Below are 24,552 nucleotides of genomic sequence, written 5' to 3'. Positions count from 1 at the left end.
TGTATTTTGAGGTGAACTTTAAATACTTGTCTGAAACCTTTTTCACCCCAGGTGAACCATTATAAAAACAAGGATTGTAAAGAAAAATGACAGTGGAAAGAGCAACACAGAACCATATCTATGCTTTGTTCTTTCTTCTCTCTATCCAAGCTTTTAACTTATTTTCTGCAACCTTTCATGTTTCCTTCATCCCAAATGTAGCTGTAAAAGCCTTTGGCTCAGAAATGTGGTGTGTCAGCATCTTTAACTGATCATTTGCATTTATTTCTAGGAACAAATGATGAGGAAAAAACAAGCAATGCATCTTGATGCCCGCTATGTCACAATGGTAGAAAATGCCTATTACTACTGTAATCCCCCTCCAGCTGAAAAAACTGTGAAGAAAAAGCGTCCTCCTTTGCAGGAATATATCCGAAAGCTTCTTTACAAGGATCTCTCCAAGGTCACCACAGAGAAGGTAAATCCTTTCAGAATCTTTGATAGAGTTTTTACTGAGGTTGATGCAGCAGTAACTTTGAAAGGGTTGGGGGAGGGTTGTAGTTTCTTCAGTTGCAAGGGATAATTTTTGTATCCCTGATCAAGATGGTTTCATTTGTTTTATCGTCATGCATGGAAGCTCCAGCTGGGGACCTGCATCCTCTGGAGCATTAAGTGATGAATAAAGAGAGTGAGATGAAAATCTTTGTGTTGGGAGAGTAAGAGAAAAAAGGCTTCAGTTAAATACAGACTGTAAGAGCAAGGAAATCATGGGACAGACTCGGACAGTTGATTAGTAGCTCGAGGAGAGCAGTTGGGTTACATGCATAAAGTCTTCCATAGCAACTGCAGATCTGAAGGATACTTGGAAAAGGAGAATGAGGTCGTTTGCAGGTGCTTAGAGGGATTTCATCCCAACCAGGAGAGATGGGGGGTGACAGAGGGAGCACCTTGATATTTTACCTGCTAAAATGTGAAGCTTGTCTTAAAATTTGGTTTAGGTCCTGAGGCAGATGCGCAAGCTCCCTTGGCAGGATGCAGAAGTAAAAGACTATGTTATATGCTGTATGATCAACATCTGGAATGTGAAATATAATAGTATTCACTGTGTAGCCAACCTCTTAGCAGGGTTGGTCCTTTACCAGGAAGATGTCGGAATTCATGTTGTGGATGGAGTGCTGGAGGATATTCGACTAGGAATGGAGGTAAACAACCAAGGTCCCTGCTAAACTGTACTCATTTACTTATCTTGAAAGGAAAACTAAAATAATCTTGCTTAAAGAAAGGAGTCCTTGAATTCTGTTTTTTTTTTTTTCTGATGACTTTTCTACCTCCATTGCTTGCTTTGTAAAGGTTTATTTAAATTAACACACCCCCCAAAACCAAAAAAAAACCAAACAAAACTAAACTAACAAGATCAATAGAACAGTTGTTTTGCTCCCCTTGTCATAATAAGAGCATACAATTTATTCTTTCACAGTGTAGACAGACTCATGCAACTTCAAGTAATTTTGGAAACTACTCCTTATTTTAATAGATGTTAAAATTACAAGAATTCTCTGGGTCATAAAAATTATAGATTTAAGAGGGAGTATGGACTAAATGTATTTGAACTTTATTATAAATACCAGTTGACCAGCTTTCATAACTACTTTTTAATGGTTACTTGTGTGTAATGCACTTAGTCATAAATAATCATCTTTTATTATAAAGAAATCCTATCAATTTTTCTGTACCCCTTTTTTCTTTGTAAAAGGTTTGTTGGGTGTGGGTTTTTTTTAATGTTCTGTCGTGTCTGCAAAATAGAGTGAATTTTCCTGTCCTTTTTTGGTAAAGGTTAATCAACCAAAGTTTAACCAGCGGCGGATCAGCAGCGCCAAGTTCTTGGGGGAGCTCTACAATTACCGGATGGTGGAGTCTGCTGTGATATTTAGAACTCTCTATTCTTTCACCTCCTTTGGGGTGAACCCTGATGGCAGCCCCAGTCCACTGGACCCTCCAGAGCATCTCTTCAGAATCAGACTGGTCTGTACCATCCTCGATACCTGTGGGCAGTACTTTGACAGAGGATCCAGCAAACGAAAACTCGATTGCTTCCTTGTGTACTTCCAGGTATTCTAAGTTTTATGTAGTTCTATGGAATTCTTTAGCAAGCTAAGTATAAGTCAATCTGGTGCATATTTTTCTCATTGTTCTCTAGCACTACAATGTTTAGAATCCTGTCTGTCTGATGGCAGTTTTCTTTCCAAGTGATGTGTATGTGGAGTTCCATTATACCAAAATGATCAGGAGGCTCTCAGTGCTCACACTGTGGGTTTGCTCAGCTTGGTGAAGAGAAAGTTATTTAAGTTGCTGTCCTCATCTGATAGTTTTTGTAGGGAAAGAGGCCTCCAATACTTCTTAGGCTGCGTGGTGGAAGGGTCAGAGGCAATGGGCACAAACTGCAGCAAGGAAAGTTCTGACTCAATCGGTGTCATGAACTGGGGAGAAGATTTCATAACAAGCATGTTTAAACACTGGAATGGGTTCCTCAGAAGATGGGGAGTTTCAGCCCATGGAATTCATGCTAAAACTCTTCACATATAATTTCTTTTTCTTTCTGCTTTTTCCTTCTAAATTATACTAAAACAAGGGTATTAAAAATTAAGGTGATAATGACTTATATCAGACCTTCAGGATACGTTTCCTTTGCTGTATACGAGATGTAAGATTTTGTTTTGATGTATAGTCTAGTCCTATTTTTATAAACAAATTAAACTTTTCAGGGAAGAAGGTATTTTTGTTACACCTTATAATTTCAGCAAGCCTTCCTTTTGACCATGTCACCTTTTTAAGTAAAGTTTCTGTTCCACATACTTGGTTTTCAGGTGCAGTTTTTGCAGCACTTTTGCTCTGAGGTTGTACTGTTAAGTTCACTTAAGATCAGCACTTATTTTTTACAATGTCTCTGTAAGAAGTATCTGCAAACTTTTTATAAAGCAAACTGGATGAGGGACTTGAAGCTGGCTGCAGTCTTAAGACTTCTTGTGATGTTCCCTCCCTTTTCCCCAAAATATGCTGTTGGGGAATTCATTTTCTTGAAAATACATGGGGAGAGGAATTGAAAGCAGGCTGGTTGTTATGTGCTCATCTCTTGTAGCAAGAGTACACTGAGCAGGGACTTTATTTTCAATGCTTTTTTGCTAAGTCTTATTTCTAACAGTACTTGTAATAGCAGAAGCATATTCTTAATGTTTGTGATATCCAACGTGATCAATGTTCAGTGATATCAAAATATCTAACAGTTGTATAAAATAAGAAAGTAGTGATGTGAAATCTTTTGCATTTTCTGCTGTGTAGACAGGGCTTGGCTTTACAAACTTCAGTGTTTTAACCTTCAATGGTTAAATAGTTTATAAATGTCAGTGTGCATGTAATTTATTGGATTATTTTGTCTTCTAGCGGTATGTGTGGTGGAAAAAAAGTCTGGATGTTTGGACAAAAGACCACCCTTTCCCTATAGACATAGACTATATGATCAGTGATACACTGGAACTGCTGAGACCAAAGATAAAGCTCTGCAATTCTCTGGAAGAAGCTGTGAGACAGGTGCAAGACTTGGAACGAGAGTTCTTAATAAAACTAGGTAAGGAAATGTGCCATGGGTGTTAAGTATTTTTGACAATTCCTGTAGTTCTTAAAATTTTCTCTTGTGTGATGGTAATAGCTAACTATTGTTATTGTTTTATTCTCATGATAGAAATATTTCTGTAACTTCATTGTGTGTTTCTAATCACTACAGAGATCATACAGAATCTCCATAACTAAAGTAATTAAGTGTTTTAAAAAAATTCAATGTGAGTACTATTAATATAATGATATTTGGAGAGCAGAAGTGTGTGTGTATATGTTAGTTAATGGAGTCACATGGTGCAAGTGATGAGGAAGAAAATTTATGAATTTAATCAGAAAAATGTAGGAAGCATATTCTTAATTTCAGCCCACTTGGGAAAATATTGGTTAGTATCTAAAACTGTTATACAAAAGGTTAAAGGTTAATATGATATATCAGTTCTTACTACATATTGGATACTACCGTGCTCATTGCTTGTTAATTGGAGTTGTTTTCTAGTATCTCATTTTTATTTGAAAAGAGGCTTGTTCATGAAAAGCTTTTATATGTAAATTTTACACTTTAGGTGTTGACTAGAGCCTTAATAGCACCTCATCTACTTGGACAAGTTCAATTTTTAAGAATAATCCTTTAATTCGTTGGGAAAAGTATGTACAACACCATGTAAAATGTTGCAACTTCTGGTTTAGGATGACCTTATTTTTTTAACATGGTGTCCATTTAACTGACATTGTATGTTAGAAGTGTGTTCTTTTTTTTACGTTGGATGACTTAAATTTTGCAAAAGCGGTTCTCTAAAAACAGATCTTTTTTTTGCTGAATCAGAATCATGATCAATTCTTAACTATTTTCTCAGAAAACATTCTGATTGAAACTCTGTATATGAGACTAAATTGGGCAATGAAACACCAAAAAAAAGCTAAAACTTATTTTTCACTCCTGTGGAAATGGTGTAGATAAGGGATGAATAAACATCATCAGTGACACAAGGATACCTTACTGAGAGAAAGATATTTAGGGAAGGTATGTTTGATACCTTACACACAGAATGAACTAAAATATCTTGAGGGACAGAGGTGGTGAGCAGGTCAGCAAGGAAAACTGCAAGATGAACTAAAACTACAGTGTAAGAATTGTCAGTCCTGTGTGCAAGGAGGATGAGCACATGAGAGAGCACTTCTGGAAGAGACTCTGCTTTCCCAAGGACTTCCTACAGGCACCTACATCCTCAGAGGTTCAAGTGCAGGCTCAGAGCATTAGAAAAGAGTCATAAAGGTTTATTGCAGGCTGAGAAAACTGTTGTTTCAAAACTATTAATGGACAGGAAGTACTTGCAGCTAAGGCTGCAGGGGCTTGATGTCTTCTGGGTTCTGCTGCTCTAGTGATGCATCTGTAGTTTAGTGCTCCTGTTTCAGTGCATGTTTCAGAAAGGTTCACGTTTAGTTTGAGGATGTTTTGAAGCAGTTTGCACAGTGCAGCTTCTTGAGTGCTGTTTGCTGGGAGATTGTAAACTAAACCTTCTCTGTAATGTTTTCCTTCTTTTCCTGGCAGGGAGGTTATTACCCAGTATGAGTAAGGTAACTATCTAGAAAATGTTTCATTCAGAAGTAGAATATTATGACTCATGGGGGGTTTTAGTGTTCAGTAACAATGGGCTTTTGAAGTGATTTTCCACGTATAACCTGAATGGTTATATGTGTTCTAATGTTCTAAGTCTTTGTCCAAATTTCAGGAATTGTGAATGACAAAGATTCCAAAGATTCCATTACGGAAGGAGAGAATCTGGAAGAGGATGAAGAGGAGGAGGAAGGTGGAGCAGAGACAGAGGAACAATCTGGAAATGAAAGTGAAGTAAATGAGCCAGAAGAAGAGGTGAACTTAATCATTTACCTTGCTTCATGTAAAAAAGCATGAGTAATCAAGATTTTCATTGCTTGTTACTTTCTGAAGCCCTTCTAAGTCACAGAGCTAGTGGGTGAAACGTGGGCAAGTACTGACAGCCCAGTCAGTACTTCAGGATATTCCCATCCCAGTTTTGGGTATGTGGAAAACTGAATACAGAGTTTCTGAGGCTTATTCCAGAGAATTTACAGCAGAAACTTGAACCTGACAACTTTGCTCAGGGTATGTGCTGCTTCTCAATAAAAAGATGCCTTCAGTTTTTTGGCATGAAAAAAAAAAAACACTTTGAGATTATTTTCTTTATCTGTTGTAGAGGCAAATGTATTGACTTGATGTCAGAGCAGACAGGTAGGAAAAATAACAGCTGTTCAGAGTATGCCTGTGTAATATGAATAAATAAAAGATTTATGGAGCATAGAAACCTTCCTTGTTTACTGTGCTAATAATATTTTGAATCAAAAGTGGTGGAGCCAATAAAAAAAAGACAAGTACATAGAAATTCTAACTTGTCACTATGACACAGCAAAGGTGACGTGATAATGGTGGTGTTATGAGAAAATGATTTCATCAAGGAAATAGGAAACAGGTTTTTTCCATATGCTTGGGTTGGTTAGTTTGCTAATAAGCCTTTTTCAGTCTGTGTCTCTCAGTATTAAAGATCCCGAATTTTGGCTGGATTTGTGCCTTTACCCACAGATTAGTACCATTAGAATCACAAACAGCTGTGGGGTGGGGAGGGGACCTCTGGGGATCTTTGCATTTCCCTTCTTTGAACTTGCTGAGTTCTTCCCAACCCATTCCTCCAGCTTGTGGAGTTCCCTCTGAGTGGCAGCACAGCCATCTGGTGTATTGGCCTCTGCTCCTAGATTTCTTCTGTACATTTTTGAAACTATCAGATAAAGCCCCGTGAGTTCAGACTGAACAGTAAATAAAAAACATAAACAGATTTACTAGAAATGAACTGAACAGGTTCAGATGGAGGGAGGGGAGGGCAGGTGTGGAAAATGTGTGAGAGGAACCCAGGAGCAAGTGGTCCTTTTTTTTTTTTTTTTTTTTTTTCCAAATGGTCAGCAGTTATTAATTGACTGTTTCAGGAGGGCTCTGACAATGAGGAAGAAGAAGGTGAGGAAGAAGAGGAAGAAAACACGGATTATCTTACAGACTCCAATAAGGAAAATGAGACGGATGAGGAGAACACCGTACGTGTTGCAGCTGGAGAGGGGGGAACTGACCTTGGCATCTTTGCTTTTCTTTACTGAGTGATTTTTGCCAATGCAGCTCAAAACATATCTGGGAAAACACAGCCAGAACACTCCCTGTTATTCTTTCAGATACATATTAGAGCTTATTTTCATGTTTGCAAACTTTGGTTATTACTTTCTGAAAATATGCTGTCAACTTTACTACAACATGTTTTTGCAGGACTATGCATTCTCACAGGTAGCTAGACTGGAAAATGTTGTGTAAGTGATGGTTTTGCAATGCCAGCAGTGGTAGCAAACTGATAGGATACAACAAGGTGAACTACTTACACTCCACTAGGTCTCAAAACAGAAAAGGGGACAAGCCAGGAAGTGCAAAATTCCTAAAATAGGAATTTGGGATTGGCAGATTATAAGGTGCATCTGGTTGAGCCTGGATTGCAGTTAAATAGTAAGAAAATAATGAACATTATAGAAGAATGTGTTGGGATACTGACTTCAAACATTTTTGTTGTCATGTTGTCCTCTCCAAATACTTGAAGGGTAGTTTGTCTTGAAAATACCATCTCACTGTATGGACTTAATGGAAAAGTGAGTTAAATAGGTATGTTAAGGATAGAGACTTTTCTCTGTATTGTTGCCACATCTTGAGTGTGTCCACACTCATCTGCACACATACACATGAGTATGTCAGAATATTATGAGTGGCCAATAAATCAGGAAACACGTCTTTCAAGAAAATAATCAAGGCTGAAAACTTCTTTCTTGAACAATTTGGTTTTTAAACTTTTTATGTATGATATAGAAGCAATATTTTCCCACTTATTTCTAGACTGAATATTCATATTTTTGGAACTAATGTAATGGAATGTTTTTTCCCATTGCAATAGGAAGTAATGATTAAAGGAGGAGGACTGAAGCATGTCCCTTGTGCAGAGGATGAGGACTTCATTCAGGCATTGGATAAAATGATGCTGGAAAACCTTCAGGTATAATAGTTACTTTCTTAATTTAATGTATAATTAACTGTAGTTGATTTTTCTTTAAAGTAAATAAGTGATTAGTGCTTAGCTTACCATACTAAAGAACATGGACGGGTTTTTTTGCTGTTATTTCCTCTTCTCTGCAGTTGGCATGTTTGGATAAAATAGCTGTTAATTGTATTGTTTGCCCAGTGAATATACAACATGCTGACATATATTTTACTGAATCAATAATAACTGCAGCAGATACTGTGCAACACTTCTGACTTTATCCTAGCTTTTAATATGTTTAATATGTTTGAAATGCAGATGCATTTAAATTTTCATGGCCTTTTAATCCTTTTTTTTTTTTTTAGACACATCTGGTAAACATTTAAGTACTGAGTATACCAAGCCATGTATAATGAATATATTAATAAGATGTATCAAAAAAATCTTGAATGTAGAATGTCCATTCTTAAGTGTGTCTCATCAGACCTTTAGATTTCTTTCCATAAGAGACTGTTATCCAAAATTCCTTTGTAATTTGAAGTATTCTGTGCCTGTAACTTTTTTTTTCACAAGCAAGGAAAGCTAAAGGGAAATGTAATAAAGCCTAATGAATTTATTTATATGTTACTTGGTTCTCCTGGAAGGTTAAACCTTTTCTCAGTCATGGCAACCTGAGTGTTGCCATCCCCACTGACAGGGTCAGCATCTCAGCATTTATGGAATTTACTTTCCTTTGGCAGCAACGGAGTGGGGAGTCTGTTAAAGTCCATCAGCTGGATGTTGCTATTCCTCTCCACCTCAAAAGTCAGCTCAAGAAGGGTCCCCCCCTTGGAGGTGGGGAAGGAGAGTCAGAGTCTGGAGACACGATGCCATTTGTCATGTTAACACGGAAAGGCAACAAACAGCAGGTAAGAGTTTACATAAAGTATAGATACTTTAAATAAAGAAATATAATCCTTCACTTTTTTGAAAGTCACACTCTTTAACTTTCAAAGTCACAGGATATTTTATTTCTTCATCCTTTTCTCAGAATAGGATACACACAGCTTAATTTTGATAAATAGAAAATACCATATGTAGTTCCTTGGAATTCTTGGTTGTTGGTAGAAATGATGTAGGAAAATTCAATGGTCAGATTATACCATTACTAATTACACTTGGTGATTACACCAGTAGGAGATTGTTATGTCTTACCTGTATTTTAAATATAGTTGTGGAAGATGAAGGTGCTGTGGTTGGTGGACTGCCAGTGAACACTGAGAGGAGTAGGAAAAAAAAAAAAGGAATATTCCGGAATCTTCAAGATTCTACAGGTTTTTCTGAAAACACTTTCAAGTTCAAATCAAGATATATGGCATTTTCTAAATTCCATTTCCTAAGTAACTGCCACTTGGCTGAATTTGTTCAATTTGCAAAAAAAAAAGTTATTATCTGACAACATTTTTAGGGGACTATTTCAGAATGCACTGAGTGAGTCTCTTGGAGGAACTTAATTGGAAATAGTGTTGATAAAACAAATAAACTCTTCATGCAGCCAGTCTGTGTGTTTGTCTTGGCCCTTTTCTCCAGTATATATTTGAATTTTCCTAGCTCAGCAAATGCATCATGTGCAAATCAGTACCTCACATATTGCACGTGCATTTCTCGCCATGGTTTAGGTCTTTTAAAGAAACCTTTTCATTTTGCTTGTATAATTCAGTGATGGAAGTGAATGACACTGAGTTTATATGGAAAGCAAAAGCAAGGCATTGTTTCATTCCAAGCATCTGGGCCTTTCAAGTGTTTAGATCAATGTCATTACTTGGCTTTTACTTTTGTTCCCTGAACTATGACAGTAGTTTGACAGTTGAGGTGCATAAACCTGAACCTGTCTTTCTCTTCCCTCTACATGGATTTAAAAAAATCCATGTAGAAAGTGGTTGTTCTGTTTTCCTGGAACTTGAATGTTGTCTGCAAAGTTCTACAGAAGTTTTGAGTGGGGGATTTTTAACTGTTGTCATTGGTCTGAGAAGGGATCGAAGAGAACTCCTTTTGTAAAAAAAAGGTGGTTAATATTTTCAGGATAATTTACTGGGAGTATCTGTAGTTACAAAGATTTTTGGGATCTTCAGATTCCGTGTGAGGGGAAAAAAATGTTGCTGGTATGTGGCTTAAAAAGAAAGCAGAACTTGTTCAGGATTTTTCCCTGCTCCTCCCCCAATATTTGGTTTTGGGAGTAGGTTCTTCCTGCCAAAAGTCGTCTCAACGTTTCTAGAAATGTAGAAAACATTTGCTTTATAGACTCCTTCAGCTCCTGAGTTAATGAAAGGCTTCTTTGTCCACGCTTCTGTATTCAGACAAAAATGTGTCTTAGTAGTCAGTTTTAATAGAAAAATAAGCAGGAAAGAAGAGGTGGAGTTGAAAAGAAAATAATTATTCTGTCTTATGGTACTTTATTTGAAATCTGCGTGAGCAGAATGGGTGCAGAGTTTTGAAGTGACAGATGCACAGGTCACTGGTAAGGTATAGCTGTAAATTTTCAGCTTTTTAAAAACAATCAAAAGAAGTTTGCAGCAACCTGGGGGGCTGTGAATATCTTCATCTGCAAAGTCACTGGAGTGACAAACATCACCTCCCTACACAGCAGCCTCATTTCTGCTCTGTTAGCAGTGGGTTTGGTCTCTGTGTTCTTTCTTAGTGGTACTGCTGAAACGAGGAATCTTCACTGTTAGAAAACACCTTCTGATGGAAATTGTTCATGTTGTGCTTCCTTCCAGAGCTTAATATTTGGTAGTTGAGGTCCAGTTGCCAAATACTTGGTTCACATGTCAGTGTCCAGCCAGATCTTAGTGCAGCATCGACAACTAGTTTCTTGAAGCAACACAAGAACAACTGAGTGGTATTTACCAGCTGCAAACAACCTGAATTAATGGTCATTGCAGGCTGATGGTGACAAGGACACCATATTTTATCCTCAAAACTTACAAAACTATTAGCAATAGAACCTGAAACCTAACATGGTTATTTGAAATTAGATGATAGCACAGTGAATTATTCATAAGCCACGAGAGAGCAAGGGGAAATAATGTTGTCATCATAAAGGATTAGAGCTGAGCTCTCTCTAATACCATTTGATTCTTTATGAAACCGTCCAAAAAGTTTTATGCCAGGTAAGTGTAAACTGAAGTGAGGTTTAGACTGTAAAAAGAAAGTCACCAAGTGTCAAGAACTTTAGTTAATACCGAAGACAAAAGATTTTCTTTTGTTTGAAAGATCTTTAGCAAGGCTCCATGAAAGAATGATCATATTCATGGAATGGTCAAGTGTGCCCTTGAACGTGAAATTCTTTATCTTGTTTATATCTTTATCTCCTGATCTTTTTTTTAAATCTGTAATAATCTAGTCTTCTGAGTAATCATTTTTGATCCTCCTTCAGTTTGCCATCTTCAGTGGAATCCTCTGTCCTGCCCCCACCTCACAGATTCTAGAAGAGGTTTTTGATGTCCCTCTTCACTGTGTGCAAATGGGAAGCATTTCAGTTGCTCAGTAATCATCACATCCTGTAGTAATTGTCATCAGTGACTTGATTTCAGGTGGCAGCTGATTGCCTTGAGATAGTGAGTCACTGATGTTTTGATAATTACCAGGCTGTTGTTTTTCTGTATCTGTTTCTCTCATTTACAGTTCAGTTTTATTTTTTCTGCTTTAAACATCTTGTCTGAAAACACCAATCCCATTAAGCTGATAAACCCATGGAACAGTGAAAATATAAAGGACATATTAAAATGGATGAGGAGCTTAATGGTGAAGCCAAGGAATGATTTCTATCATGAAATGCTGCTAATGGATTAGTTACTTGTGTAGTTCACCTAAAGCTCATTTGCTGATATCTGGGAACAGCCTGCTCAGCACTCAGTAACTAAAGCTTCCTTTGCTCTTGGAATTTCAACTTTCATTTTTATTCTTCCCCACACACCTTAATAACAAGCTTGTACTTATATTCAATGTAATATGCTATTACTCACAAAAAATATTGAATCTGGTTTTTCTCTTCTAAATACATCATCTGGTTGGTAGGATTTAGGGAGTCACTGTACCCAGGTTTTTCTCAGGTCTTTGGAAGAGTTTGTCTTTACTGTTTCAAACACAGTTTATTTTCAAATGCTGCATCTGAATACTTGGAGTCTTCTCACACTCATCACTTGCCTTCTGGTAATTGGGCACTGCTATCTGAGATACCTTGAGATTGCTTAGTGATTATTGCATTAAGTACTAACCACAGGCACTGAGGATTTTGGGTTTACTCTAAACCTTCTCAGCACAGGTTTTGATGATGTATCTTTCCATCTGCAGCTTTTGACAGTGTAAAGGAAAAGAACACTCAGGAATTTGTTTCTATTTCTGTGGAAATAGATCTCCCATGATGAGAACAAGCAGCAGGATTCAGAGCAGTTCATGAAATATTGAGTATTATTATCTTTAAATGCATTTCCCTTCTTAAAGCAGAGAAATATTTATTTCTAATGGACATGCAGTTGAAGGAGGGAGTAAAATTATTATAAATATGTTCTCAGACTTTAGCATTAAGGGTTTTCTGAGAGTTTTTGTTTCAGTTGCAGATAAGATTAATAATCACTTCTCTGTTTGGGAACAATTGTAAAAAAGAAATAAAATCTGTGGAAATAACAACTTGGATTTTCTGATTTTGGGGGAAAAGAAAACACCTTCCTTATACCTCTCTGAAAATCTCATCTGAATTTCCAGAGAGAGGGTCCTTCTGTAGGAGTGTCAGGGTTACCTGATGTACCTTAGGGCAAATCAGATAAGATGTTGAATGTATAGTGTGGATGAGGAAGAGAAAAGATTAAATTTGACACCACAGCTGTCTCCAGACTAATAAGAAGCACTGAGGAGCCAGAATTATCCATAAAAAGAAAAGTACTGGCCAAGGAATGTCAGCAGATACCTAAAATGCTTGGAACATTTCATCACAAGGGATAGTAACAGGAATTCTGCTGGGGGGCTTCATCTCTTGGGAGGGAAGAGACCTGGGGAGGGAGATGCATCTTTGTGAGCCAACTAAGGTGTTTTCATCTCAAGAGCAGTGTAATTCTCTCGGGCACATTGGCTGGTGTGAAGATCAGAAATAAAGCATGTGGCTGTGCCTTCCTGGGGAAAGGCAGTCCCCTTTGCTCCCGTGGATACTCTGTCCAATAGCTTTTGGCCTCAGCCTTTTTTGCTTGTTTTCTGTGTCTTTGGGAGGTCTGAATGTTCTCCTTTTTCTCCTGCTGCTTTACGTGAAGTAGAGCTTCAAAGCAAACCAACGAACAACACACTTTGCAGGAGAAGCTGCTGTAGAAAGTACCACAGTAACTACAGTAACTGTAATCTCTCTGTATTTTGGATGGGTTTGTGGTGTGTTTTTCCCTGATGTGTATTTAAAAACTTGTTTTCATTTGCAGTTTAAGATCCTAAATGTGCCGATGTCTTCCCAACTGGCGGCAAACCACTGGAACCAACAGCAGGCGGAACAGGAGGAGAGGATGAGGATGAAAAAGCTCACTTTGGATATCAATGAACGGCAGGAACAGGAGGACTACCAGGGTAAGAAAATCAGCAAGGATTTAATTTTCCTTTTCAGGGCAACTTTCATGGATCTGCAGAAAATGTCATGTATGATGATGATTAGCAGCTGAAGTTCTGAACATTGATCTGCAGTACTTGGGGAAACCTGTATTTTGGTTTCAGTCATTCCTTGTTTACTCCCTGGTCTTTGTACCTGAAGAAGTCCTTATAGCTCTTCCATGAAAGGGAGTCTTCAAGTGGGCCTCAAATTTCAGAATTTCCATTTATTTTTGGGAAAGGGCAAGAACTGAGATTGTTTCTTTAAAAATAGGATAACACAAAATTAATCTGATGTTTGCTGCAAGACAATTGAGTTGAATACAAGATGAATGAATTCTGTGCAACTTAAACTCTATTTTTAAGCTATTAATTGGTATTTTAGATAGTATTTAGACCCTTCATTAGTCTTGCTGTAACTTGCAAATACTGAGGTGACCTTCACTTGAGAAATACAAACTGTCACCTCAGCTTCATATTGTAAAAGTTCTAAGAGTACTCAAATCTGGAGCATCAGAATATATTAACAAAATGAAAGTTTCATACAAATGACATGATCTAATTTGTTTTTTGAAGATATGCAAGTCAGGCATTTTGGAACTTGGACAGACTGGAGCAAACAGTTAATACAGCAGATCATGCAGTCCCTAAACCAGTGCATTTGATGTGCTGGGTGGTTTGTTTTGGGTTGTTTTTATTTCAGATTCAACTTCCTTTGATCTACACAGATAGTAACCAAAGCCAGACCAGTAGAACTGGTGATATTCAGCTCTTATGTTCACACTTCCATTGAACATCTCCAAAATTCTTGCTCTGTTTTGTTTTTTTGGGGTTTTTTTTGTGAAGATGTTGCAATCTGGTGGCAATCACAGTATAAGTAGTTAATTAGGAGGAAATCTCATTTAAGGTGTTTAGTGAAAGGTCGTTGTTCATCAAGAAATGGGAAATAACTAAATTAAAGCAGGTCTGATTGTACAAACACTATGGAATCCAGCACCACTTGCAGAACTTTGATAGTACCAGAACTAAACTTGTAAAAGGGAGTATATTCCAGAGTGTCTACAGAGCTCTGATATATTCTTAGTGTTAAACATGGTAATTAGCTTAAAACTGCTTTTCTGAGACAAGCTGCTTCTATAAAGCCCACTTATGAAAATGCAAGAGTAAGAATAGACTCCAGAATTGTCCATTTAAGTGCTTTTCTTGGACTTTTTTGTGTGTTTTTTGTCATTAGATACTTCTGATAGTTTTATTGGTCAAGGCATTTGGGTTTTATGCCCTGTTGTATGACTTTGTTGATATCTTTAAAATTAATCTGTTTGGTCAGGGGTTTTATTGTGAGTAGTTGTGCTTCTTATCCAAAAAAGGAACACACTGATTAATTTCTGTTGGACAAAATCAGACAATGATACAAATTGATAACCAGTAATAGACAAATTCTTTTATCATTTTCTCATGGGTTTTCTAGGTGTATAAAGCATAGGAGGAAAATCAATGTAGAAGAAAAAGGGGTTTTCCACAATTGACATCCCTTTTTAAAACAGCTGTTGGTTCATCTTATTAATCTGGGTAATATACAGAGTAAAACCAAACTAAAGAGGACCTTTTAATCAGGTTAAATTAAACAGACCAAATTACATTCCTTTTTGAATTACTTTTTATTTAGATTTTGAGCAGTTGATTGCTACTTTTGAAGAGTCAGCTTGTCTGTAACAAGTAGGTACTTATCCACTGAAAGAAAGAGTTGGGTTTAAATTTCTGTTTCAAGCTTTGAAGTTACCAGAGGAGGAAGAAATCTCCATTTCTGGCAGAATGCCTGGGGGTTGTCCCAATGTTTGTACATAACACTTGTGTTTTTTCATCTGCACAGGGCAGCTAATAGATGGAGATTCACCAGTACACTTCAAAGTAGTATCAGATAATGATGTGATGCTTCAGCAAAGTTTATTGTATTACAAACATTATTTTAATTTAAAGAAATAATGGGAACTGGGTGGCTCTCTAGTTTAGACTGGTACTTTTCTGTGTAGGTTATTTTTTACTTCAGTAAAACCAAAGAGGTTCAGTGATGTGCCTTCAGCCTGGATGACACACTGTGCTTCCCTGCCATCTCTGCCTTCTGTTCCCTTCTCCAGGAATGACCTTCCCACTTACTGACTCCTCACAAACCCTGATACTTCCTTTCCCCCAATACAGACATGCCTGTACTTGCTCATTCCCTGCTTCCAGCACCTGGCTGGCAGGGTACCCTCATCTGCTCTGATTTCCTTCCCGAGTCTCCTCATTGCCCTGGAGATCTCTCCTGGCACACAGGAGCGTTTGGAAGGAGCTGTTTCCTGATGTTTACAAACAGGGACTGTCAGTGTGTTCAGTGGCTTTCTTTGCCTTTGCCAGGTGTTGAACACAACACAGAGTATGAATACAAAGCTCTTGGCTGTTCACACCAATATTGGGGTTGAAATCAGTTGCAGTTCCCCAGTTAATTGAAGATGGGGTGGATAACTCACTGAGAGCTTCCCCTGCATTCCATGAATAGTGAGAGAACCTCCTCAGAGCCTCTCGTTTTGCCTTGTGCAATTCAGGGAGAGCAGTGGAAGTGTGTTTGTGGAGCAGATGATGGGTGTGTGTCTCCAATGAGATTACCAGAGATTAGAGAACCAGACAGAGCAGACTTTCAAACATAATCTGTTTAACAGCTTATTCCACTTTTCCCCTTCATTTATCCCATCTGTCTGTTTGCTGAGTAATGTAGATCCTTGCACAGGTGGACTGTCGGGAATACTTTCCATTAGGTGCACCAACATATGGGCAGGGGTTATGTGGTGGTTCCTGGGATGTGTTTGTAATTGTATTGGCCACTTGATAACCATTAACTGAGCCTGCTAAAGAGGCATTTTTTATCGTTAAAAATGGAAATGCAATGTTAGAAATTAAATTTTACTAAACCCCTAAATACCAACTTCTCTGGCTTAAACTGCCCAAAACTTGGCTGTCCAGGGCTAAACTGGATAGTGTGGCTGCTCTATGCACAGACCAGATTCTTCCTCCTGGTGATAAGGTGGAAAAACTCCATCCATGGGACAGCTGGTGCAATGTAGGTCAGCTGAGTCACCTTCTTCAGGTGCCTGCCTTCCCTAGGAAAGGATCCAATTATGCCAAGCTCAGACTTAAATACCTGACTTGAAAAGCCTAATTTTAGGACGGGTTTCTTGCTGAGTCTTTAATTGGCAGCAGCGCTGTCCACTTGTTACTATTTCAGGGAGGTTCAGTGTGGAAGGCCCCTCATGCCGCTGTGAGTCTTTGTCCCTGATCATCGATGGAGAAAGTGCTGGCTGATGTGTTTAGAGAGAAAAGGTCACAGGCCCTTTCTTAAGCACCTGTGATTAAACCCATTCCCGGCGGTTCCTTCTGTAGGAACACCTGGAAATGCAGGTTCATATTGCCGGGTAGTTTGAGTTTGTCAAAGCCGTCGATTTTATTTAGTAACTACTTTTAATTATCTCTGGTGGAATAACTTGAGGAGTGTTAACTCTATAACAAAGTGTAAGTAAGGTCTCTTTTACTAAATGTCAGTGAAATGTGCTTGTAAATTCCTCTGTAAAAAGATGCATAGAAAATGTACTTAACTTCCTTCTGCCTGCAATTCCAGAAATGCTGCAGTCTCTGGCACAGCGTCCGGCTCCAGCAAACACTAATCGGGAGCGGCGGCCTCGTTACCAGCATCCGAAGGGAGCACCTAATGCTGATCTAATCTTTAAAACCGGTGGGAGGTAGGACAATCTTCCTTTAAATGTGGTAATTCTGGTTCTAGGCAAGTAATTACCTTCATAATTGAAACAGATAATGATCTGTGTGGTCGAGTGGATTGGTTGTTGTTTCCATTCTGAAGCATTCTGTTAAAAAACTGAGCAGTGTTTAGTGCTTCCAACACAGTGTCTGTGAATACCTCCTTGACAGAGGTTTGGATGTGTCTGCAAATACCTCCCTGACAGAGGTTTGGAAGCCAGAGGATTATTTTTCAGTTGTGAAATGATTGGTAGAATCTGAGCCTCTTTTTGTAGGGGAAAAGATGCAAGTCTGCTTTCTTGGTGAGAGGGGGGAGAGGGTATTTTTGAGTATCTCGAGAAATTCCCATTATGCTCTTTCTGTTTGGGGAATTTGACAGCTATTCCTCTGTATTTGATACCCTGAATGGAAAGTAAATATAGTTAAAATGGGAGGGGGGAGGAGAACTTTCAGTTTATGGTGTGCAAGAGTGTACCAAAACCAGCATTAACACAAAAAGAATCACTCCAGATTGCCTAATAGTTGTTCTGAGGCTTTAATGTATCTCAGAGTGGCTTTTCTCACTCGGAGTAAGCTTGCAAATAAACCATTAAATTAACCCTGCAGCCCAAATTTGAATAGACGGAGTTTCAGGTGAAACACAGACTTGCTTTCATGTTTCTCCTTTCTTTGAAAGTTCATTTTGGAGGTGGATGGATGGGAGCAGCAACTAGGAAGGGACGGTTTACCTGCTAATAGTTCTGTCTTTGTAAACTTCAAATAGGTTAATGTATGTGTTGATACTGTGTTACAGCAGCATTGCCAACTTCATGGTACACATTTATAGTCATTTTATAGTGTCCTGATGATCACTCACTCCTCTGAGACCCCATACAGATACTGTTTGTAGAAGAAAAACCCACCACCTTTTTTTTTTAAAGAGATTGCAATTTAAAAGAAATGCTTTTTAGAAGTGAACCAGATATAACTCAATAAAATGAGCAGTACTTTCCATTTAGTTTTTTCATACCACTGTGGCCTAATGCTGTCCTAGAAATACAGACTGTTCAGTTACACTGAATTGCCACAATACTTGCAGGTGTTTCATAAATAATTGTGCAATCTTCTCTTCTTTGTCATCTTTCCCAAAGGCCTTGAACCTGCATGAGGAGCACACAGCAGTTCTTCTTTGAATACAGCAGCCAGACCAGTAGATGTGATATTCGTAGATTTCTTTTAAATGCAGTTCTTTAGAAAACTTTTTGTTTTCAGATGTTCTGGGGAAAATATAATTCAGGACTTTGCTGTGAAGTAGGTCAGACATTGTCCAGCCTGAGTAGCATTTGCCTGTTCAAATAGCTGTGCCACGTGCTTCCAATTCTGATGTAGTTTTATATTATGTAATTTGCTCTTTGTTCCTTTTAATCCATGAGCTCCTTAGAACAGAGAGCAGGAAGTTTGTTTCAGCAGGTATCTTTTATTTGTTGGGTTCTGCAGTGCTCTGCCTCAGCTGAACCATCTCAGCCTGCAGTGAGGGAATGTTACTTTTCCTAACTCCAGCTGAAAGGTATTTAAGCAGAGATTTATTTACTGGAGGCTGTGGGTCCACCAGTGGCTTCCCACTGGCATAGATAGTCACCTCCATTTTAGGGTTTCTGATTTATAGGATATATTGAAGATTGTCTTCTGCCTTTGCCCGGTGCACTGCAGTCTCTGCCCACACTACCCTCATGTTTTAGTTAAGTTACCCTGTGGATTCTGAGGACACTGGAGTATCTTGCTGGCAGCAAATAGGAACTGGGCTGTAAATTTTAGTATCTGTTTGCAGCAGGTTTCACATCCCTACATGGCAGAACCAACTCATGTAATACAGATGTTACCACTTACATAAGTGAGCTGTGTTGCGTTGCTGCTTCTTTGTATTTGAAGACAACTGGGATGTTATTTTCTTGCAACAATAACTAAAACAATAACTAAAACTTGCTGTCCTTAAGGAGTGCAGTTTTTTATTTTAAATTTCCTGAGATTAGGGATAATCTGAGCAAGTAAATTTTGGTTGATTCCAGTGTACAGGCTGACGGGTTCCCACAGCCAAGGTAGGGATGAGGCCTTTCTTGCATTTCAGGGAGTTAAGAGTAGAGAAATCAATTGGTTGTTTTTGCCTTTGCTTTTGTGTTGCTAAACACATCCTAAGCACCGTGTTTCAAACACCTTTTAGAAAGTTAAATCCAAATCTGCCTATTGGAACAGTTGATTTCAGAAATTAAGGCAGCCTTGGGTTCTGTTTTGGTTTTGGCCTTGAAGGACTGGATCTCGCTAAGCAATTAGCTCTATGTATTTAAAAAAAACCAAGAGAGAAATCTTCTGCAGTGTTCACTTTATTTGTCATCTGTTAGTGCCTTTTTTTCTATATTGAAGTGAATGCAGTGAGATTTACAGGTTCTGTCAGATTTCTTATTATTTAGTATGTGCAAAAGGCTGGATCAAAAATTGGAGTGTATTGCTGTTTGTGTGGAATTGCCTCAGGTTTTGAGACCTGCTAATCGTGTAAGATAATTTACTGTGACTCCATTAAAAGTAGGGTTCCTTGCTTTGCTTCAGCAGCACGGGGAAGGCAATAATTTCCTCTCTTGCCTCCAGTTCTGTAGCATTTGTTGGGCTGTTAAACTGGTACCTTCAGGAAACACAAAATTTACTCAAGTAATTTTTTTTTTGGTGATGGGTTTATCATGAAAATACACTTTTACAGTTATGAACAGACTCTCACTTCAAAAAAAGTGGATTTCCTTTGTTTGAAGACGATTGAGATCCATTAAGTGGCTTGATTTTTAAAGTGAAATTAAAATAACCGCATTTTATAAAATGTATTTAAAAACATTGATTACCAAGAAAGAAAAAAATAATTACAGTGAGGAATTTGACTGTAGAGAAGCAGGACTTACCAAGGAGTTTTATCTCATTAAATCTCTCCTTATTAAAAGCAGTAACTTTAAAATTCACTGTTGCTTTGAAAGTATAGTAAGGAGGGGCCTGCCTATGTCCAGAATCCCTCTGGAGATGCAGGTGTAAGCTGGAAACTAAATGATATTCAAGTTAAGTGGTGATTTTAGGTCTCCTGTTTGCTTCTGACTCTTATTTCTCTTTAACCCATTTAATAAAGAAAAATGGAGCATAACAGTAATAACAGGATGCTGGGATTTTATTAGCTAAATATTCCCATCATATAATATTGCATTAATGCTGAAAAATCAGAGTACAGGTAATAAGGAAAAATGGGAATTTAACATGATTTCCTACTTCAGCTACTGGACAAACACATCTCATACATCACCTGTCATGCAGTTGATGCACTGACCAATACTATGTAATGAAACTTTGAATTCAGTTCTTACTGAGATGGGCCTTTTAAACACAGCTGAGAAATTCCAACCCTCCTTTTCAGCTGTTTTATGGGAGGAAAGTCCAGGGTGGGATATGGGAGCAGGGGCTTGGCTCCAAACCTGCATTTGCAGATATCAGTGTGAGTCTGAGCCAGACAGAAAAGGTGGAGAGAGACCTGGTCACAGCTGTAGTTTAGAGGGGAAGGAAGGCAAAATTGTGTTTATTAACCATATTCATTCGTAAAGAGTCTGTTTTTAAAAGAGTTCTTTCAATATAAGTAAGAACAACAACAAGCAAACAAAACTCCCTGCAGTCTTTTGGCCCTCTGGAAACCAAATACCAATCCCCAAAACACCTTCCAACTCCCAGCCCACTCTGCACACCATGGCTTTGACTTGACTTTGTCAGAGCATTTTATTTTTGATGAACAGATAACCTGTGCAAGTGATTTCATATTCTTAAGATTCTCTAACTTAGGTGAGTCCAGCATTTGTGGGTTATTTGAATTTGTGATCTTCACAGTACAGAAATTTAGAACTGAGATTTGTTGGGAAATTCCATGGACACCTTGGCATTTTCTATTTCATGTTCCTGGTTTTGGTTAATGTGATTAGGGGAGAAAGAACAAAGAGCATCAAAGCTGAGATTATTCACGAGAAGCAAAGCAGTGAGTGATGGCAGAGGAGGTGTTGGGAGAAGGAAGTTTGTGAAGGAATTTATGAAGAAGTAAGGTACTGCAGAAATGCAGAGAGCTTTGGGATTGGAGGACACAAGGGGATTAGGGAGAAGTGTGAAATCTTAACTTCAAAGGTCTCTCATGATAAGAAAAAGATGACTCTTGTGATGTCAGCAACGTGCAGAAAGGGCTTGATTATTGATGTTCTCCTGGGCACTTCTCAGTTTAAACTGTGATGTCTTGCTGGCTGAGCTCTCCCAAGTTCCCAGGGCAGTGAATCTGTGGTGTGATGTTTGTGTCTGTTCTCAGGGGTTCCATTTTCTGCTCCAGCCATGGTTTGGTCAGAGTGGTTCTGTGTGTTTCTCTACCCCATAGAGTATGTGGGCAGTGCTAATGCTTAGTGGAGTGAGGAGCTGACTGTGTGATTTTTATACAAATTAATAACTCTGTCAGTAGCAGGAAGGGAAGTGGAGGGAGGAGAGATTGCAAAAAATTGAGTCCTTTTGTACACAGAGCTTAAGATGTTTTCAGTTACAGCTGTGTGCTAAGTCTGACCTTGCCAAAGAACAGTTCTGGATCAAGTTTAACTAGTTCAGACAGAAGTGTGAAATACCTGGTTTGGGAAAAATCACTACCAAGATTTTTGGCAGCAGCCCCTTTCTGTAACCACTGAAACACTGACCTGCCACCAGCGTGTCCTGGCAGCTGCTGCTTTGGGTGAGAGGCATTTGTACAAAATTAGACACGTGCAGCCACCTCCAGCCCTTCTCCTTCCCTCCCCATCAGCAGTAGAATTACTTTTTAATGGGAAATGGAGAGGTAAAAGCATGATCCTGCAATTCAATGATGTTTGAAGTTTCTTCTCAGTTGTAGCATTCTGCAAGTGAGATCTCAGGTCTACTAAAACTACCAAAATTAATTAAGGGTCCTCTCTATTGAAACCACACAGCCAGTGTTCCACAAAGATTTGGAATGTGACATTATTTTAACACTAAAAGGTACTTAAAACCAAATAATAGAAGGAGTTCTGCAGTGAGTTCTAGTGAGGCACTGACTCAGGACTTCCTGGCAAAAATACACAGTGTGTTTAAATAAAGCACACAAATATTGGATATCAAAGCAAAGCAGCACATACAAATACAGGATTAGTGTGAAAGCTTCATCTGGTACAAGAAATGCAGGAGTTACTATGTCTACTTAACATCCCTGCAACATTTTTCTTGCAAGACTTTCATTGAAAAACAGGTTTGGGTGAAAGGACTGTTCAACGAGCACTGGAGGTTTATGCACTGGTGTAAAGAAACATGAACCGTTGTGTTTACATGGTAAAAGATCTGTGTGTGTCACCCTGGAGGTTTGTAAATGTTGAAGTTTTACTTGCTGTGTATTATTAATTTGTAGTCTAGAAATGAGCTGAAAACCAGCCCAGGTACAGTAACTGGCAGTTGTTGTTAAGAGAAATAGAGGTGACTTCTTGTGGGTAGAGGTGAATGGGGGACAATGAAAGATTTTAATACAACTGCCGACTCTAAAAAGGTTCTAACTGATTATTTGCCTGTAAAAATCCCTCTGTAACATTCCTGCAGTACTTCCAGGTATTAAGAAGCTGCACAGAAAGGTGAAAACTGTTCAAAATAACTTGTTTTTTAACAAATTCACAGCTCAGCTTCGACAGTTTAGCAGCTCATCCAGGAGGGTAAGATACAGGTTATCCACCTCCTTTTGGGTGATGTGGCCTTTTGAAATGTTTGTGCAGAAAACAGAAATATGCACCTCACGTTGGAGGGTGAAGGGATATCAGAGTGACTGGCAGGTGCTTCTGGTGGGTTTTGGTGCTCTCACACTGAACTGTTTCCTCTCCCCGCTCTCCCCGCAGGAGACGTTGATCCAGCAGCCGGTGTCATTTCATTAGGTCCTGTATCTCTGGTGTTGTGGAGTCCTCCAGCGATTAAACGAGAGCAGTGGACACATCTCAGCATGTCAGTCTAGAGCGTTCAGAAACCTGGGACAGGCTGGGGCCGTGGGGCAGAAAGAGCAGCCTCCCCTCTCCCTCCCCACCCCCCCAAAAAAGCTTTTTGTTATGGGAACCGCGTTGAGGGTTAATCTTCTCCTGGGAGCAGAAGTCCGAGGATGAGGAGGTGAACTTGGCCAGCTCGGTGAAGGCAGAGATCGGCCGGAAGGTTGTACGGACGACACTGGAACGGGAAAGGCCTTTGGCAGCTCCGTGTGCGGGAAAACAAAGCTCCGAACTCGCCGCCAGTTCCGTTCTCTCCAAGTGGAGCACTTGGTGTTGGAAGGATGTTCTTTGGGGGCTGCAAACCTACAGTAGGAACACGTAGAGCCAACAGCAGAATCCAAAAGGAAACCCTGACGAGTGGGATAACTTATCAACCAGTCCTCAGCGAGGACGGTTTGGGTTGAGGAAGAGCCTTTTGCTGCCAGATGAGCAAGAAAGGGGGTGGGGAGGGGTGAAAACTGCAGAGCCAAGGAGGTAAAATGTCTGTTGGGGTCTAAAATAGAAAGTGAAGTTGATGAACACGGGGTGTTGACTCGTACTGCTTGGAACAGCCTGACACCAGCCTAAGGACAGGGATATAGTTGAGCCCATTGTATGTATCATTGAAAACCAAAACGTGCCAGTCAGCATAACAGGAGGATGTCAAGGAGTGGATCCAAATACCTTGTTGATCTTCATGGGTTGATAAGCCTCTGTGTCTATTGAAACCAACAAAAAAAGTTAAAAAAAAAAAAAAAGAGATTTAAGTCTGGAAACAAGTAGAATTTTTATTTTTTTCTAAGTAGAAATGAGGTTTCTTGGTCTGTTTCTGACAATCTGTTATTTATTAGCATAGGGTTTTGTTTGCTTTCAGGTAGAGGTAGTTCATGGAGTTAAGGAGCTCATCTGTATGTTACTACTAATTCTTTTTTCTAGCTCTTTTGAAATCCTTTTTACCACTGGTTTTGGTTTCTGCATGTAGGAAGAGACTTGTAAAGTTGTAACATTTCATACAGAAATGCCGCCCGATCTTCACCAGCTTCAGAAATCTGACCTTTGCCAATGCTGCAATAAAGTGTTGTAATTTAGAGTTGTGTCTGTCTCGTGACATTGACTTTGTTCTTTGGGAATGATGTTTGGAAGGGTTTGTGGTCTGTCCTGGGCTCTGGTTTGGATGGGAATTCCAGGTCTTTGATTCAAGTGTTATGTGATGGTTTTCATATCATTTTTTTTCACATGAAATCCATGGGTATGTTTATTAATCACATTTGTAACTCTGAGCTCCTCCAGGAATGTCTCCTACACCAGTGTGACCATATCCACTGGTCAAATCCAATTTGCACTTTCCTGCTGAACAATGCCTACGAATCCCTAATAGCAAATTAAGCATCTAATTGTGGTTCAAACTAAAGTCGACTTCCTTTTCTCAACATGCTGCTTAGTTTCAAAAGCATTTAATTTATCCA

The 24,552-nt window shown here is 38.9% G+C and overlaps 1 protein-coding gene across 3 annotated transcripts in view; it reads left to right on the top strand.

Moving 5' to 3' along the window:
• The window catches only part of UPF2 (UPF2 regulator of nonsense mediated mRNA decay), a 55,786-nt gene extending 31,612 nt beyond the window's left edge, over nucleotides 1–24,174 (top strand). For 2 of the 3 annotated variants that reach the window (XM_051795145.1, XM_051795146.1), the window contains exons 12-22: nucleotides 272–457; nucleotides 978–1,181; nucleotides 1,813–2,088; nucleotides 3,418–3,601; nucleotides 5,322–5,461; nucleotides 6,586–6,690; nucleotides 7,584–7,682; nucleotides 8,408–8,575; nucleotides 13,109–13,250; nucleotides 16,918–17,038; nucleotides 22,967–24,174. In XM_051795145.1, the coding sequence (XP_051651105.1) occupies nucleotides 272–457; nucleotides 978–1,181; nucleotides 1,813–2,088; nucleotides 3,418–3,601; nucleotides 5,322–5,461; nucleotides 6,586–6,690; nucleotides 7,584–7,682; nucleotides 8,408–8,575; nucleotides 13,109–13,250; nucleotides 16,918–17,038; nucleotides 22,967–22,976 (1,635 nt within the window). In that variant the 3' untranslated portion in view covers nucleotides 22,977–24,174. Of the gene's footprint in view, nucleotides 1–271; nucleotides 458–977; nucleotides 1,182–1,812; nucleotides 2,089–3,417; nucleotides 3,602–5,321; nucleotides 5,462–6,585; nucleotides 6,691–7,583; nucleotides 7,683–8,407; nucleotides 8,576–13,108; nucleotides 13,251–16,917; nucleotides 17,043–22,966 lie in introns of those variants that run through there. The other variant, XM_051795144.1, reaches the window with a different exon arrangement.
• Nucleotides 24,175–24,552: the final 378 nt, after the last annotated feature.

Source organism: Manacus candei, unplaced genomic scaffold, assembly GCF_025592945.1.
Source record: "Manacus candei isolate 608988 ecotype Guabito, Panama unplaced genomic scaffold, ASM2559294v1 h1tg000042l, whole genome shotgun sequence".
Taxonomy (NCBI): domain Eukaryota; kingdom Metazoa; phylum Chordata; class Aves; order Passeriformes; family Pipridae; genus Manacus; species Manacus candei.
This window is presented reverse-complemented; position numbering and strand designations above follow the sequence as displayed.